Source organism: Rhagoletis zephyria, unplaced genomic scaffold (assembly GCF_001687245.7).
Source record: "Rhagoletis zephyria isolate East Lansing unplaced genomic scaffold, Rhagoletis_zephyria_1.1 Rzeph_scaffold_05944, whole genome shotgun sequence".
NCBI lineage: Eukaryota > Metazoa > Arthropoda > Insecta > Diptera > Tephritidae > Rhagoletis > Rhagoletis zephyria.
Genome location: NW_016163027.1, coordinates 22,338 through 38,878, shown reverse-complemented (window position 1 = coordinate 38,878; position 16,541 = coordinate 22,338). Strand labels below are relative to the sequence as shown.

Sequence of the window (16,541 nt, the reverse complement as noted above, 5' to 3'; positions counted from 1 at the left end):
AAAAAAAAAACATCAAAATTATAAAATATTGTAGTCCGCGTTTCGTTTTATTTATTATTAAAGACTACTTTTGTGTCACATCCGATTTTCAAGGCTGTTCTTTACTTGCTGCCACCACAATGCCGTCATAACATCCTAGCGTTCAATTTGTTATCATTTTAGATCATTATTAAAATATAAATCCTTTTTCTGTTTTTAGTTCTGCATTCTATAATATATTTAATTGTATGTATATACATATACTATGAGAATAAATATATATATGTATGTATTCTTTTCTATGTATATGTATTGCATTATACATATTTTGTCTTTAGTTGAATTCGGTAAGTGTCTAATAATTTGGTGGATTTGTTTTTGTTTGATGTTTTATTTTCTCTCGTTATTCCAGTTAATACAATTGCTGATTTAATTCGTCTTATTACTTGATGCTACAATCTCTCTCACTACGCTCTGTCACTCCATAGTACTTGTGTTTTAAGCATATTAACTTGGTAAACTTATTTTGTTTCTTCTCTTTCGTTTATCTGCCATTTTTAGTTATACGCTTACTTTTAGATATCAATATAAGTATAGATAAGTATAAAAAATTGGTACATAACGCACAATATGTATGCTAGCAAAAAAAGTAAACACTGTCAATAACGTAATATGACAGCTTTATTACGAATTGAGTGAGAATTGTGGATGTAGATGATGTGAAGTTGCAACCATACACCTAACACACATTCATACACATGAATGTATGCACGTCCGTGAATGTTAGCCATGTTATGCGCACATTTAAGGAAATATTGATTGGTATAAGGTAGATAGCGTTTCAAAGTGGCGCTGAAATGCATGATTACAAACTGCTAACCTGCTAACTGATAACATATCAAACCTACTACTTAGAGCATAAAAATTACCATTTTAAAGTAAGTGTATTAGGTAACATAAGATTAAGAGTAATTATGACAATATAAAACTAATGAAAAGTAAGTGCTAATAAACTATTGATTGTTGGATTGTTTTTAAGTTGACAAGTTGCAATTCATGCAACGCTGGATTTTGTAGACTTTTTTGCTTGCACTTCTGGTGTGTTATTAATTATAAAGCCGGTTGTTTCTTTTCGTAAATGCACACGCACACTAAAATATGTATGGTAAGACCGTTACTGATAATGTTCAATTATTTCTAATGATTTTTTTTTTGCGGAATGAATGAAGAAACGGAGAGGTTCCTAGAAATCGGATGAGTATAATGTTATTTGGCTGTATGTTTTGTTGTGTTGTTGATTTTGCTGCAATGATTTATTCGGATCATGGATAAAAAATTTAAAATAATATTTTATCCCCTAACTGTAATCTAAATGCGGATGACGAAATGTAGTGCTGGTGCGTGCGTGTGCCACATGAAGTATTACGCTGAAATTGAAAGAAAGAAATATTTTTAGTTTTAATCAATTAGTTTTACGTGTAATGACAAATCATACTTAGGTAGATATATAAGGAAAAATCAATGAGCAACGAAAGACCTGCGAAGACATTTTCAAATACGCTGCCAGCCATTTGAACAGCATACCCTATTGATTCTCAGTATTTACAGTTTTCCTTTGTTAGTGTCATTATTTTTTTATAAAAGCAGCATATTCTACTTGTACAAAGTATGCCTCGACAAAATTTGAATGTGGAAGAAAATGGCAGGACCGTCAATACAAAAAAATTTTCAAAAATCAACGGTGTTTTGTAGCCACTTTAAACTTGCACTTTATTATACTAAAATTCCATGTGCTACAAAAATGTATACCGAAATTTTTCTAAAAATATTATTAACTCGTGTCCTGTCGTGTAGAATAGCATACCCCTTATTACTAATATTAAGCAAACAAAATGGTGAAGTAAAAAGAACGGAATCTCATCCATTACAGCATTTTCGAAATTTTTGAATACTTTTTGTATTGAAATTGGTTAAAAATTGGTTTGGCCGCCAATATAATAAAGGATTTGAATTTCTTGCCTCGTTGTAATTCTATAAATAAGCTAAAAAATCTGTACTGAAAATCATGTCGGATCTTAAGCTCACTGCATGACGCCCACTGACTGAAGCTATTTTGCTTCATAAGCGTGATCAAGTGTAATGTATCCAGTGTAAACCCATTTGGGATACACTTTTGGAACTCTTGTTAGCAAACTAGGGAATCGCGTGATCTTGAATAATTTCAAAAAGAAATAACAACGACACGCCGTCTACAATTTTTGTTTTATGGAATCTATCGACGGGGGCAGTAATCGGCTCAAATTTTACATCTGCTTTCTACACACATCCTTTAATTGGTGGGAAATTGGCTCTAAGCACAGAAATGCTAAATAAAAAACTAACGATCTCCACTATTGGTTATACTTGCACGAAATGAAACATGCTTACATTCTACATTTTCCAAAAATATTAAACAAAACAGTGAGACAAATTTTACTTAGTTCATACATTCTGTGGCGAAGGTATAAATAGGGAATAAGCATTTTAGCATTCGTTGGCTGATTTCCCTTCATTTATTTAATGCTCATAATTTTTGTAAATGAAAAGTGTAGTTCGTTATCTAACAAAACCCATGTAAGTCAAAATTTCCAACTTCGTACTAAACTTAGCAAAATTCGACAATTTCATTAAAATGTTGAGCATTTTAATTAGATTTCTTAAAAAACATTCTGAGTATGCAGTTTTATAGCCCATAAAGTGCAAGCTTGAAGTGACTAGTTGATTTTTTGGCATTTTTTTTTTGTGGAATCTATTGCTCATGAGCCATTCCATTGTGACTGGTGGGTTATTTCACTCCAGAATATAATCAATTGTGAATTATAACTATGTCGTCGGAACTTAAACAACAGCGAAAAATACTTTTTCATATAGAACGATAACTTATGTATAAAATTTCTTTACCAAAAATACCAAACGATTTCTTAGTTTTATGTAACTATCATTTAATGAATGTGTATGGGACACTGAAGAGAACTCATTATTTTTGATCGAAAGAATAAAAATCAAGTTATAACTTAATTTGAGCAAAAAAACATAAAACTCAAATTTATTATTACGTGAGTATAGTTAAAATTGATTTACGACGATTAAACTTGTGGATTTTTTTGGTTAAAAATAAAAAAGAACAATGATTATTTTCCGTCCCTAAAATGAGCTCTATTTTCCCTTGCGCACTCAAAGATGAATTTTAGCCAAAACACTTAATTTTCGCGAAAGACGTTTTTGTGTTATAAAATATGAACCATACGCTTTCGTTTTCAATAAAAATTAGGCTTATATAATCTTCATAGAAANATATGAATACGCTTTCGTTTTCAATAAAAATTAGGCTTATATAATCTTCATAGAAATATTAAAAAATATTTAAATTTGTGACTGGTGGGTCCATGAAGTAAAAGTTTCCACAGACAAAAGTTCCTTTTTTTTTATATCCTTGAACTGATTATGGAAATGTAGTCATTTAAAAAGAGGTAGTCATTGAATTAGAGATGATTGGGCATTTTAAAATTAATGTCGTTTTCCTCTTTTACATGGAATGAACCTCATTTTCTCCATATAAAAAAATTGCAGAAAGAGGTAGTCATTGAATTAGAGATGATTGGGCATTTTAAAATTAATGTCGTTTTCCTCTTTTACATGGAATGAACCTCATTTTCTCCACATAAAAAAAATTGCAGAACATACTTTGTATGGAAGAAAATGTGTGAACAAAGACTTGCCAAAAATCAACGGTAAGTCCCAGCCACTTCAAACTTGCACTTTATTAAAATTTTATGGGCTACAAAACTGCATACTAAAAAACTTGTGAAAAATCTGATATAAAGTTTTAAATTTTAATGAACATTTGNCATACTTTGTATGGAAGAAAATGCGTGAACAAAGACTTGCCAAAAATCAACGGTAAGTCCCAGCCACTTCAAACTTGCACTTTATTAAAATTTTATGGGCTACAAAACTGCATACTAAAAAACTTGTGAAAAATCTGATATAAAGTTTTAAATTTTAATGAACATTTGTTAAAATTCGCCGACTTTTTATAAATGTTCTACAAAGTTTGTAATTTTGATTTAAGTGTTTTTTTTTTAGATAGTAAGCTCAATTTTCATAAAAAACATAAAAACTTAAACGAAAGCCAAATCTTATTAAAAGGTCTCTTCTCCTATTTACATACATTCTTGGCACAGCACATACTGCATATCTATTTTTTTACCGCTTTCAAAAAGGGATTTTTTATGTACATTAGGCGACTAATGAAANCAAATTTTAATGAACATTTGTTAAAATTCGTCGACTTTTTATAAATGTTCTACAAAGTTTGTAATTTTGATTTAAGTGTTTTTTTTTTTTTTAGATAGTAAGCTCAATTTTCATAAAAAACATAAAAACTGTTTAAACAAAAGCCAAATCTTATTAAAAGGTCTCTTCTCCTATTTACATACATTCTTGGCACAGCACATACTGCATATCTATTTTCTTACCGCTTTCAAAAAGGGATTTTTTATGTACATTAGGCGACTAATGAAAGTGTACACCTAATATAAATATTATTCATAATTATTTTTATGAAAAAATTTTGCATTGATTATTTATGAAAATATAGTTCATTCTATAATATAAACCATATAAATCCAATTTCTCCAAACCAATTCAAGAAAAATCGGATGAGATCCTTACGATTTCATTAAAATTTCTCTACGATTCAGAACACTCTGAAAAAATGGTTTGCAGGGTAAATATAACAACTTTTAGCTTTTTTTGTCGCGGGTGAGACAAAACCAATACTGGTTAAAAATAACTCATAATATAGATAAAGCCCTCACACAATTTATTATATAACACACTATTATTAAAGGCAGGTGAGTTCTACTATATATTTTTCTTTCCAAACACTTGAATTATGAATTGCGAATCATTTGACCGTACCCTCAACACAACCTACTTTAAAGTCACTAAAAAAATTTACTTAGAACTTGATTTCAAAACGAAATAAAAGGTAGTAAAAATGTATTTAAAATTTTACGGTCGTATTCATAATAAATAAAATAGTTTTAAAGAGCTCTATAAAGTGACATTTTCATACTAATTTTCTATTTATAAAGCAGTTAAAGTCATCTTTATTTTTTATGAATTTGGGCGATAGTTGTTATTTTTTGGTTCATTTTAAGATTTTTATAAATGTCCTATCCACACGTTTGTTAGTTTTATAACGTAAATAATAATTACACCGAGGTTCAGTTTCCCATGGATTCATCTAGACATTTTTTGATTCGCTTTTTTGCAAAAAATCCCACGTGACAAGTGTCATACTGCCATCTTATTTTTTATTTAGTATTGTTTGCCAATTTATCATGGAAAGGCTCACACAACAGCGCCTCCAAATCGTACAGCTCTATTACGAAAATCAGCGTTCTGTGAGAAAAGTTCTTGCACGTCGCCCAACATAGTATGCTGGTGTGCATCATCGAACTTCCGAGACCACTATTGACAATACCGTGCGATCGTCTGATATCACAAGTAAGTAAAAGTCTATTTATTTTCATATTTTTTTTTTAAGCCAACTACGATTCAAAACTTGGAAACCATTATGCTGGAAAGAGTAATTGAAAATTGGACCATCCGAATGGACCACCTACGCGCGCCAACATTTGAATTAAATTATTTTTAAAAAGTAAACGTCAAAAATTGTTCTTCCGGGTAATAGTAAAGATTCCAGTTCCGTTTAAAGGGTTCTGTTTCAAATTAAGTTAAAAAAAGGTCTAGGCACCCGGCTTTGTTTGCTTAAAAATTACTTGTTAATTTTAAAATTCTTACAATGATTATATTTTATAACGTTTTATTTTACTTACCGCAACTAATCTGGTACTGGATTTATTTCATAAATTTCCAAGCGATTAATAAAAACTTAATTTAATTGCTGACTGTTCAGTTTGTGTTGTATTCTCTTTATATACCGGCGTCTGTCTATTACTATCAACTTATTGCAATGAAAATGATTAGTATGGTTGATGTCTGGGCTGGCGTCCTGTCCCCCTTTGCTTGCCCGAAGGAAAGCCGCCGGCACCTATTGAAGAATTACAAATATAAAACGAACATCAATTTTTTTCAACAACTGTTTCAGCAAATGCCAACCAAGGGTGTAGCATCAACCCGAAGATAAATACAATTTAACATGCGCTACAGGGTAGAAATAGTGATGGGGGAAGCTTGGCAAAATAGGTAAACTACAGAAAACGACTGACTTAAATACGTTTCTATGATTTACTGTGTGCATATAGTACATATAAATCTATAATGCACATATAACATAATTTCTGCACCATTTTCAATCGAATTCAATAAAAACGATATGTGTATTTATGGAATTTTAGCATACATAAATACTGGAAATAATGCAATTGGATAACATAAGTTTTGTGTAAATGAAATAGGTTCTTTAAATTAATATATAGGGATACTTATGATATGTGGAAAATAAAACCAAAATTAATTCCAATATTCTCGACCAAATACATATATCCGCATTATCCAAAAATTTTGCAAAAGCTATTAATTTAAATTAAAAATCCGAATTCGAAGAATTAAACCGTTTAAATAACCGAGTGTTTTTTTTTTAATGAAGAAATTTTGCACAAAATTTTGTTGGAAAATTATATGTAAATATCTAAGGTAGATAAGCAAAATTCATAACAAACTTGAAAATAGAAAAACTTTATTTTTCATTTTTTTAATACCTTTTGGACCGCCGCGTGGACCACCGGCACCTCGGCCACCGCCGCCGCTGCCACCACCGTAGCCGCCATCATAACCACCTCCGTATCCGTAATCTTTACAATAATTTCATTTGACATTTCGTTTCAAAAAGTCGTGGTTTAGAAATGTGCATTGAATCAAGTTATAGGTTGGATTTTGGCATTATTCATGATGCAGCGCGTGGGCATTTTCATTAGTATTGAGTTTAATGTTGTTGGCCGGAATACGGTTTTGATATTTATTATTTTTTCATTTTATGTTTTTTTGAGACAAAGAGAACATTAAAGTTATTTAATATGCTAGTTACGAAAGAGTTTACACATTTTACAAAAGTCTCAAAACGAAAGATTCTGACGAAATTAATTATGAATTTTGTAACCAAATCAGAAAAAGCATTCCTTTATACAAATACAAAGTTAAAAAATGATATGGATATGTATTGTAAATATAATAAAGGCGGTCTGGTTACCATCGATACACATAAGATAACCTACGATTTCCAATGGCAATTCCGACTATTGATACGATATTGTATTACTTGTCACGTAAAAACACATTTCTCGGAGCCCCGGGCTCGAATCGTAACATCCGTTCACGGATCGAAAACTGAATTTGATGAAGAGTGCGTTCTTAATCCGAAAAATGCGTTTTTACGTGACGAGTAATACGATATCATATGTGACGATTCGAACCCTGAAGATTTTTTACTGTGTACTTAGGCTAGGCAGTGACATGCAATACAATTGTTTCGCTTCATGCGCTAGTACTGAATCAATTAGAACGGCGCTCTTTTGCAATCGTTTTACTCAGCGACTTAATTGCTTTTGTTTATACCAGAGATAGCACCCAGTAGATAATTTCAAGAGTTAAAAGCACTTCCGAAAGACCTTCCTGAGAGTCAAGAGGCCTTCCACTCTACATTCCTTTCTCCTTTCTTTTTTGTATAGAGTGGCACAAATTGAAGAGTTGCTTTCGCTAATGCTAAATAATATAAATTTATGCGTTCGCGTAAATTGTGAATGGATAATCCCTTCTAGACGGCAAGCAAGGAAGCACCTTTTTCAGTCCTTCTTGGGTAGGCCTCTTAGAATGGCTTTACTTAAGAAGGCCTACTTAAATTATCTTCTGCGATTCTTTGGCTTGATGCATTTCTTAACCCCTTTATCTCCTTTATCTATACCTTTACCGATGATGTTATGAACCAAAAACAAGACAGGTAGCTGATTCAGCAACGCATGTACACGACTAAAGATCTATCCAGATCGAAACCGATCGGTAAAGCGCTTTTTGATCTCCTTTGACCATGTGTTTTCACTTATTTGCCGGCAAATGCCATTGTATTTGACATAGTCAAAACGAACCTTTAGACTTTATGAAAAATCGGATTACGGCAAATCAGCAATAACCGCAATTATTCTTCCGTGTATTTTGTTAATGGAAACTGGCTAGAAAATCGAATGTTATGAACAAATATTCCGATAATCAGCAAGATGTGAATAACCTGATAGTAAAAAAAAACTCATGCGGCGTACCCCATTAGCGCCCCTCATTGTAGAATATGATTTAAGTTTATCGAGAAACACCGATTACTTTTACAATAACCGTTTTTCGCGACAGTTCAAAATTTTCTCGGTATTCTTCGCGCTTTGTACTTCAGAATTTTTCGAGGATTTGCCGGCTTTTTCGGACATAATGGTATACATATATCTTGAGAATTTTCGGATGCATTTTGAGATGATAATAATATAATGATAGATCGGTCGAGCTTCTCACATAAATATAAAAAGTGGGTTGGCTTTGTGAATTTTACATTTGCCAAATAGGACCTTTTGCGTTGATGGTAACGATATCGTCACCCTTATGCCAGAAGCAGGAATGTGCAAATTTATCAGTTTTGAGTTATTGATTGGACTTGATTAACCTTTAGATGTTCCATGTTGTACCAAAATCCAGAACACCCATGCGTACACGGAAACCACATATTTTACAAATTCAATTGCGTAAATGTAGGGTTAAGTATCATAACAAAAACTTTCAAATTTGATTTCCTAAAATTGTGATTTCTAACCGACTTCAAAAAAGAGGAGAAGGTTATCAATTCGTCGGAATATATATCGTCGATGTTTTTGCAAAACCGCCCATCGGCTAATTGCAAAACCGCCTAACTTACGGCACTCAAATTTTATAAAAGAGCGAAAAAGCGGGTTTTCTTTGAACGTGTTGCCTTGAAAGGCGGTGTTTTCTCTACCAATTACATTTTTTACAAATCTGTTGGTTTAATAACGATTTTATGATTTTTATGGGTTTCAGGGTTACTAAATCTCATTTTTGCCACAACGGCGTTTTAGGCGGGTTTGCAACTGGTCGATGGGCGGTTTAGCAAAAACATCGACGATATATATGTATATATATTTTATTTATGTATGTTACCGCATAACTTTGGATCACGCCCGCCGATTTCCATAATTCTTTTCTTTAGGAAAGGTGTTGCCTCGGGGGTGGTCCCATACTAATTTGGTTTAGAGGTAGTCACATATATGTATATGAGAATATACAGTATTTCGGGTATGCGTTTTATATTTATAGCCCATACAATTCTCAAAAATCAACGCGATTTTTTAGCCGTTTGTAACTTGTACTTTATTAAACTAAAATTGCATGGGCTAAAATTATAAAACTGCATACCCAAAACTTTTCTAAAAATTCAGAATAAGAAGTTGGAACTTTCGGTTTTCGTTACAGCTTAGATGATATTTTCATATAAAAATTACAAAAAAAAAAACTAGCTCGAAAAATATTACAAATATTTGAAGAAAATCAACTCGTGGTCTTTTGTTTGAGTCACTGTATATTTAATTATTAAGTTTTAGGAATTTTCAATTAAAATACAGTTCATTCTCTAAAAAAACCATATAAACAAAAGCTTTAAACTTTGTAAAAGACTACAAAAAAATCAACAAATTTTCACCCAAAATTTCAAGAATTTTTCTCAGAATTGTTAGAATTTTTTGAGTACGCAGTAGAGACGGGCACGGGACTAAATATTTAATCCCGATCCCGCCCATCCCGAAATTCGTTTTTTAAGTTCCGAACCCGCCCATCCCGACGTTTTTCAGAATTGTACCGCGGATCCCGAGGGTCCCGATATCTTTCACTAAAGCAGGCTACAAACGGACAACAAATTGAAACGATCGGTTGAGATTTCAACGTGTGTGGCGTGGTTTGCAAACCGATCGAAGGTTGACAAAAATATTCATATCCTTCAAATTAATTTTAAATAATAATGAATGATCTGGCATCTTCCGATTATTTTGTTTTGCTTGGAGTTCGTTTTCGTCTCAAAAAAACATTAAAAGTGCATATTTCAAACATCGTTTTTAAGGAGATTTTGTGAATTTGCGGGGGTGCGGTTTTATCGGGAGTGTCGGGAAAGGTTTTTGGTCCCGTCCCGACCGCCATATTTTTACTGATCTTCCCGATACCTCCCATCCCGGCCAATTTTTAATCAGTACCGTGGGTCCCGCGGTTCCCGCTATCCCGCGCCCATTTCTAGTACGCAGTTTTATAGTCCATTCAATTTTAGTCTAACAATGTGCGAGTTTCAAGTGGCTAAAAATTACCGTTGATTTTTTAGATTTTTTTTTGCGCGTTTGTTTGTATATTACGAATAAACACAATTTATTTTTATATGGAAGAAACCCGCGACACTTCGGCGAAAAAAAAAATTCCAAAAATTCAACGGTGATTTTTAGGCACTTGAAACTTGCACATTATTGTTAGACTAAAATTGAATGGACTATAAAACTGCGTGCTCATCGTTACCTTACTTCACAACGGCCCTAACCAACAAATTTTTTATTTTACAGGAGAAGCAAAAAAATATTGTAAAAATAGTACCAAAAACAGGCAGGGCTTTTTTAGGAGTAGCACTTTAAAATTTTTATCAAGGGTGTACTTTAATACTTCCCACCAAAATCTGTGAATAACGCAGTTTTGAAAAAGTGTTGGTGAGGGCCTTTGTGAATTAAGGTAACGCTGTGAATGTGAATACTTGTAAGTAATACCCAGGGAACGGATTTTATGGAAATTGCCTTTTTTTATGCTAAAGAGATAGAGTATATTCGATTAAGAATGTCCACGATTTAGCTTTCCCTGATTCCATATATACACATTTGATGTTACCTTTTTTTTTTGCCTTTTTTAAGATATTTTCCTTTTTTTGCCTTTTTTAAGATATTTGCCTTTTTTGCCTTTTCTACATTTAAAAAAGTGATTATAGCATTTACAATTTTTTTTTTTTTTTTAAGATTAAAAAATATACACATGCCCATGCGGCTTATAGAAGCGCAGGGACCTCTTGCCAAATTGGTGTTGGAAAAATTCAAAGCCGTTTTCTCAGCTAACGTAGGCTTGGAGACAATAAGGGGTGTGGATAAAATTGAAAAGGACGAGGAAAATGCCCTTATTCCTGATAATATGAACGTTTCAAACGTTCCATATTTAAATTGGGCTTGACTTGTATCAACTTACGTCGAGCGCACATTTAGTACATTCAAGGCTTTTCTTCGCAAAAATCGAATGAAAATGCTGCCAGAAAACTTCAAAATGCATCTTGTGGTTCTCAATGTTACTACAACTATACAGATTAAAGTTTTATGAGTTAGAAACTCGAAAGGATAAAATAGTCAAAGATTCAAAGTACAAATTTTTCATATAATGAAAAATAAGGGCTATCGATTCGTGATAGAGCTACAATTTATGCAATGCGAATTCTGATTGGAGCGCTTATAGTAGCAGGCTTTAAGTTTTTACACAGCTTTTATGAATCAATCTACATTACATTTTTCATGATTGCGCCATGACAATAATGTTATTTGTTGTGATTGCAATTTCATAAATTGCATGCATATCTGTTCCGTCGGATCCCTATTGTTTTTTGTTACTTGTATATATTTCAAAAGATTTTTTTCTTCTTTTTAGTGTTATTGCTTTTTTTGCAATATCTAGTGCCTTTTCCTCGCCTTTTTCGCTATTTTGTTTTGCCTTTTTTTGCCTTTTTTGCAATACCTAGTGCCTTTTCCTGCCTTTTTCGCTATTTTATTATGCCTTTTTCAGCCTATTTCGTTATTTTATTTTGCCTTTTTTATAGGTTTTTAGGTCCTAAAAATCCGTTCCCTGGTAATAACTGTTGTTCGCGATCTCTGGTTTTTACATATCAATACGAAAAATGCTGCGAAATAATCGTATGAAGAAAAATTGCATGCCAGCGCATAGCCTTTAAGTTCTTTTCGCATGGCCCATCACTAAACTGATAAAAGGAAACTTGCATAAACCTTAACCTAAAATAGATATACCCACCCTATGCCAACGTTGCGACAAAGAAGAAAAGCGAGAGACGAAGTTTTTTGTATGTGACTACGTCCTCAAGATGAAGATTTGCGTTAGGAAGCAGCTGTTCTCTACACAACAACGATTTCCCTTTGAGATAAAACGCGCTCTATTTTATAAATAAGAAAAGCGTCGGTTTTTAGTTTTTTTTCTTTTATTTGCTCTTCGTTTTTGAATCATAATTGTTGCAATTTAATATAATTATGTAGATATACATTAAGTAGATTATTTATATAAGACTGCAATTATTACTGTCTGAATAATGTTGGTTTGTTAAGGTTCTGTAGATTATCTGATGACGGCAAACCGAAATAAATTATTTTCACTTTCGAGTAATTCTCGTCAACAACGCTATTAAAATTGAAGTTTACTTTATTAGTTTTTGTCCAATTTAAATTGATTTTCTAATTTGACATTTTAAAGGATCACGATTTGTTGTGAAGCTCAGTGGAATAATTTTTGATTGTTATCGGCGCAAGACGGCGCTGAACATAACGGTTGTAACAATTTTAGGTGTTTACCTTGTTTTACAGTTAGCCTTTATTTTTTTACAAAATCTAACCCTTTAAAAGTGAAGCGATTGTGTTTAAATTTTGTTTTTAAATTTATCTTTTCAACCATTCTTTTTTTAACTCGATTCAACCGTTCTTTTTTTTTATAGAAATCATACAAAATTTCTCTTGCGTCTTCGCATTCTTCGCATGTTTCACAATGCTTGTTCTTTATTCGTTATCAATGTTTTTAATTAATTTTAAGGTACCTCATTTTCCACACACCATTTTCATTGCAGAACTTGTACGTTCGCTTGCTTTATTCACGAACGAAAGCACACTTCGGTGGTCGCCAATGGCAAAAATTGAAAACACATGATCGATAAAATGTAAGATACTCAAGTCTTTGCGAAATAATTTTGTCTCCGCGATTAGATGGGTAACGAGAAACATTGCCAAAATGATATTTTTAACATTTTTATCCTTTTTCGTTTTACTTTTTGCCATCAACACCGAAACGATACTCGTATGTTTTCAAAATATGTAACTGCCTTTTTTGCCTGGTTTCTGTGCTTTTAATGTCTCACCTCACCAAAAACGCATCTTCAATTACTTTAATAATTCACTCATCTCTCGTTTCTTCTTCTTTATCGTCGTCGTCGTCGTCGGCATTTAAAAATTTTCTTCTTTTTGGAATGAACGTTAAAAATTCATTACTCATAAGAATTTCAAGTATCATGTAATCAAATCGGTTATAAAAAATTTGATAAGTTTATGTTTAAGATATTTATGATTTCAGATTATTATTACTAGTGTAAAATTTTACGAGAAAAACAAAAACGCAAACGCAAATATTTTATCATATAATAACTTTTTACTACAAGTGTTGAAAATTTGTTGTTTTAAAAATATGTGAATAACTATTAAGTTAAAATCTAATTTTATACTCGCACGTTATGCAGAAATTGTAAGATTTCATTTAAAGTGACACTTTTTTTTAATACTAGATACTAATTAAAATTTAAAATTTATTATTAAAGAAATATGTATGTATGCTGTTGTAGTTATTTCATTATTTTTAATTATTACTAAAGGAATTACGAATCAAATCAAAAAAAAAAAATAGTATAGTGCTTGATTGATTCTGATTTTTATCCAACTCTTAAAGACTAATAAAGAATCAAAAAACTGAATGTAAAACAGGCTGATTGAATTTAGAAATTGTAGTTTGGAAAAAAAAATAAGTAAAATCGCACTCTGTTCTTAAATTTTGAGGTTTGAGTTAGATTCACGAGTTCGCTTCGCCAATTATTCTTACTGATTGTATGTTTCGCCTTAAAAAACCCCTTTCACAAACACTGTGAATTTGTAANAAAAAAAAAAAATAGTATAGTGCTTGATTGATTCTGATTTTTATCCAACTCTTAAAGACTAATAAAGAATCAAAAAACTGAATGTAAAACAGGCTGATTGAATTTAGAAATTGTAGTTTGGAAAAAAAAATAAATAAAATCGCACTCTGTTCTTAAATTTTGAGGTTTGAGTTAGATTCACGAGTTCGCTTCGCCAATTATTCTTACTGATTGTATGTTTCGCCTTAAAAAAACCCTTTCACAAACACTGTGAATTTGTAATGCGTAAACTATTAAAGGATTCACAAGGTGTAATAAGTAATGACGTCACGTCATAGTGTCAATTCTTTTTAGCTGTTTAAAAATGTTGTGAATTATGACAATATGACACTGTTATGATATGATGAGAATCACCTTCAAAATCTGTAAAATTATACGCACTTCGGAAGCGGCGTTCCAAAACATCTGNCATAGTGTCAATTCTTTTTAGCTGTTTAAAAATGTTGTGAATTATGACAAATATGACACTGTTATGATATGATGAGAATCACCTTCAAAATCTGTAAAATTATACGCACTTCGGAAGCGGCGTTCCAAAACATCTGAAGAAAAGTTTAGCGAAGGAATAGCATGCAATAGATGAATTTTTAAAACATCTAATTTACAAACCCGATTTACAGATTGTTGCGTATAATTTGGGAAATTCCAATGGCTCTCTAAATTCAATCAATACTGTTGAACTTAAAATTGATATTGTTTGAAAATTAACTAAGCAGAAATTCCTTTTCAGTGGCAAAAGGATGTAAACAAAATTATAACGTTGACGAGTTTTCAAAAAAAAAAAACGTTTTCCTTTGACAGTACTGTTTTCAAGTTATTCAACGTCCTGTCGTTAAGTTGATTAGCTATTGTCTTCACCGTTATTAAACGCTCACTGTTCAACGCAAAAGCGGCTAGTGTAAGTTGTAAGTATTAATTCAAGCGAGCAGCAAACGGTATCAAGTTAATTGTTTGTGATTTCAGTGACAACAGTTTCCAGTTTTTGATAACTGGTATATTTTTTGGTAGGTTTGTGGTGTGAGGCGAAACATCAGAAAATTCGGTATTACAAAGTTATTTCATATACTAATACGTTTTGTTATTTTTTGTTTCACAAATATGTATGTTATTTATGTATAAAGTAAGTATATATATATAAAGATTTCAATCAACACATTTAACAAATGCTACAACAAAATTTTTTGTAATTTTAAAAATATGAAATTTAATTATCAATTAAATAAGAAAGACGAAAAATTATGAACCTAAAACCCAGAGCAGGCACAAAAAGTTGAAGACAAAAAATCATTAGCTTATTTTATTTTTTTTTTTTTATTTGCTTTCTTCAAGAGTGGTGTTGTTGGCGAAATCGCATCGCTATGAAGCAAAAAGGAAAATTGTCAACTTTTTGAGCATCTGATTTTTTGCTTTCACAATTTAATTACAATTCGTCAAATATATTTTTAAATGATAATATAGGATTGTTATATAAAATAAACTACATAGCTAATAAGATTTTTTTTGTGTATACATGTGGAATTCGCATTTTTTTCCAACGCTGAGAAACATGCAAATGTGACGTTTTTCTCACGGTTTATAATAAATTTAAAATAAAATTTGGATAAAAATATTGTAAAACATATCTTAAAAAAACTTCCAATGGGTCAAAACAAAAAAAAAAACAAATAGCATTTTACACACATTTTGTAATTCGTAAATATTCAGCCTCATTGCGAGTGTCGTGTCGAGTGCATGTCGTTTTTCGAGCGGAGTCCTATTGAAAATTGTATGGCATTGCATAAAATGATTGCTCGACCAGTTTATTAAAACGGAAAAACTTGGTATCATCGGATAGCTTTCGACAATTTTTGCCTTCTACTTATTTCAGCAGAACAGTATGCAGTGCCACCAGTCGTGGAATTTAGTGTAATTTACGACATACGCAATGAGGTTGAGTGTTTAAACAAAATGTGCACAACAAACCAAGAATGCTGCGGGCTTGTTCGAATATCACGTTCGGTGTGGATTTCTATATAACTTTGCATCAGTTCTGCATATTACAGCTTTTGTTATGTGCCTCGAACAAGCCCCGTTCTTCACGTGTTAGCGAAAACTGTAACTACTAAATTTGCTTTAGATTGAATGTAACGAAAGTAGTGAATATCAACTAACACGCCACCGTTTTGTTTTTGTTTATGACACCAATATCGTACCGTATAGCTAACAAGGGCCCTAAAACATTATGCGCTTCAGTCGCTAAAAAAAAAAAGTGTTAAATTATTCTTTATCTTATGTGTACACACGTTGTCACATGCGAAAATGAAGAAAATTGCAGTAAAAAGCCACCACCAAATTGTAAACAACGAAGAAATGTAAATAAACGGCTAATGTCAAAATCGGTTCAACTTTTTTCCTTAATGCGATTCTAACGGGCTAGTCTCCTGCCCGCGTGATCTTGTCTTTTTGGTTCATGGTTTTACACATTATCTTTTGGTCATTTGAT

The 16,541-nt window shown here is 31.9% G+C and overlaps 1 protein-coding gene across 3 annotated transcripts in view; it reads right to left on the bottom strand.

Annotated features, from left to right (window-relative positions):
* Positions 1-1,255: 1,255 nt before the first annotated feature.
* sqd (RNA-binding protein squid) overlaps positions 1,256-16,541 on the bottom strand; it is a 35,021-nt gene continuing 19,735 nt past the window's right edge. The window contains exons 6-7 of one of the 3 annotated variants that reach the window (XM_017628369.1): positions 6,750-6,842; positions 5,890-6,079 (exon numbers count right to left, since the gene is read on the bottom strand). In XM_017628369.1, coding sequence (XP_017483858.1) covers positions 6,012-6,079; positions 6,750-6,842 — 161 coding nt within the window. In that variant the 3' untranslated portion in view covers positions 5,890-6,011. Of the gene's footprint in view, positions 1,407-5,889; positions 6,080-6,749; positions 6,843-16,541 lie in introns of those variants that run through there. The other 2 variants (XM_017628372.1, XM_017628370.1) reach the window with 2 other exon arrangements.